Source organism: Octodon degus, unplaced genomic scaffold, assembly GCF_000260255.1.
Source record: "Octodon degus isolate 3935 unplaced genomic scaffold, OctDeg1.0 scaffold00047, whole genome shotgun sequence".
Taxonomy (NCBI): Eukaryota; Metazoa; Chordata; class Mammalia; order Rodentia; family Octodontidae; genus Octodon; species Octodon degus.
Genome location: NW_004524623.1, coordinates 13,744,696 through 13,747,051, shown reverse-complemented (window position 1 = coordinate 13,747,051; position 2,356 = coordinate 13,744,696). Strand labels below are relative to the sequence as shown.

The following is a 2,356-nucleotide window of genomic DNA, read 5'->3' as shown; positions in this document are numbered from 1 at the left end:
GACCAAAAAGGGTCCGCTACACACGGGTACAGCACAAATTCAGGTCTTCCTGTTCACTGTGGCCACGTGCTCCGTGATGCTGCCGAGGCTTTGCCAGCTCTGCCAATGGCAGCACCAGGAGCCAGCTCCAGTCCCCATCCACGTTTTGGCTGTCTCTAATCGATGTCCTTCATGTCGAGTCAAAGCACTGGTAGGACAACCTTCCTGGTCTTTTCTTACACTGCACCCACTTCCACTGGCACTGGGCTCGAGGGTGCCCCGCGGCACTGCCCACGTGTACCTGCTCTGGCAGCGCCGCCGTATCAAGCATCTGTTACCTCACAGCTGTGCCAACTGTGGCACCAGGGCCCATCCCACCACTGGAGGGAGGGTGAGGGGCAACAGGGCAGTAGTAGTCCAGTGGCCCGGCTGTCAAGCTTTGCCATGTCCACATTTCCAGGGTAGCCCAAAACTTGAGTCCTGTTTCACCTTCCTAACTGCTGGGACTGCGGTGTGGACCACAACACCCACCATGATTGTAGCTTCTAAATGAAAACGAGGGGCCGGGGAGATGGCTCAGTGGAATAAGCGCTTCCCTGGCAAGCACAAGGGTCTGAGTTCAATCCCCGGTTCCGCCAAAAAAACAAAAAACAAAAAACAAACAATGAGACGGATCCATGACATCAAGCCACGAGGTTTATTTGTAAAAAATAAATGGTTCAAGTATGAAAAGTAATGTTAAGATATTATCCAAAAATGGTTTTCAGTTTAACAAGTATAAAAAACAAGACTTCTGGGGAAGTTTACAATGAGATACAAAATACTTTATACTTCAATATTCACAGAGGGTATGTCTGCAAAAATAAATTTTACCAACATAGCTTAGAAAAGTGTATTTACAAACTCAAGTTAAATAAACAAGTCCTCAAAAGAGCAGTCCGCCCTCCAATGGGTAGCCAGAATCTTCAAATGTGATATGTGCGTCTTCAGAAAACAGCGAATGTCCCTCAGGATACAGATCGAATACATTCCAGCTTCCCTGACAAACGCCACCCCTATCTTTTGTGCGCCACCAACACAGAGCTGCCAAGCGGTTTCTATGAGGCACGATCAATGTCCATAACTTCATGGTAATCACAGTCTTGGGCACTCTGCTGTAGGCATCCTGAATGATATCCTGGGAGAGAGATTCTTGTGACAGGAAGTCCCCGGGATGCAGAGGAAGCAGGTGCTGGGTCATGGGCCGGGGCTGCTGCCCAGGCTGCGGCCCCGCTTCTGCAGGTACAGCTGCTTGTAGGTCTGAAACATGGCCTTGGAGTCCTTCACCGCATTCTGCTGCAGCTCTCGTCCATCCGCACTAGCACTTCGCTGTAGGAGTCTTGAGTTCACACCTAAAAACAGAAACACTGCTGAATTCGAGGAACATGGTTAAACCAGGAAGGTCATCCCTACCGCTGTGCCTAAACTTCCCAGCCTCTGCCCTGTGTGGCCAGGGCCTCGCGCTCTCCCTCCACATGCATGCTTTAGGGGCAGTGACCTCAGGCACAAACACCAAGGGGAACAACACTTGCCAGCACTCTGGGAGGCTGAGACAGGACTGCAGCCCGGTGTGGATAATTTCCATTCTGTCTTGGGTAGCTACAGACCCACAGAAAATAGATGGTTTGCCAGAAGCACAGAAGGAAGGGCAAACTACACCAAAGGCAGCAGCTCCTGGTGCCTCTGTCTTGCTTTCTCACCCCATCTGAGTAATCCCACGCTCCCCCAGAGGGCATTTACTGCTCACTCTGTGTCACCCTGTCTGCCACAAGACTCCTGGGAACCTCTCTCCACGCCATCTGGCCCAGGAGACTTTCAACTCCAGGTTGCAAGCACACTGCTTTCACTCAGAGGGGATATTCCTGCTCCTCCACCTCCAAACACCCCACACACCTACTTTCGGCTAATGTGCGTGCTTTTACACACACACACACACACACACACAGTGAAGCACCAGTGCAGTTGGATGAGAAACACAGCAGAACGTGGTGAAGGGCTCCCAGCCATGTTCCAGATCTCCAAGCAGCTAGGCCTTTAGAAGCAGGGCAGGAACCCGGGGGGCAGTCGCGGCCCGTGACCCACGCATACATTTAGGTACGTATGAACATGCATAGATCTGTACTAGGCAGCTCCGCTCCTTCCACAGAAGAGTGCATGTCAGCTTTGATGACTACAGCCTATAACTATTTTCAAGATGATAAAATCTTGCAGTGCCGGGCCCAACTTGGGGGCACACTTGGTGATTAAGACTGGGCGTGGTAGCGCACACCTATAATCCCAGCATTTGGGAGGCTGTAAACAGAATCACTGAGTCCAATCTAGTAGTGAGATCCTGAAC

The 2,356-nt window shown here is 51.1% G+C and overlaps 1 protein-coding gene across 6 annotated transcripts in view; it reads right to left on the bottom strand.

The window, feature by feature from the left end:
* Window positions 1–975: 975 nt before the first annotated feature.
* The window catches only part of Kiaa1551 (KIAA1551 ortholog), a 25,439-nt gene continuing 24,058 nt past the window's right edge, over window positions 976–2,356 (bottom strand). For all 6 annotated transcript variants that reach the window (XM_023716260.1, XM_023716265.1, XM_023716261.1 and 3 more), the window contains one exon: window positions 976–1,370. In XM_023716260.1, coding sequence (XP_023572028.1) covers window positions 1,216–1,370 — 155 coding nt within the window. In that variant the 3' untranslated portion in view covers window positions 976–1,215. The remainder of the gene's footprint in view (window positions 1,371–2,356) is intronic.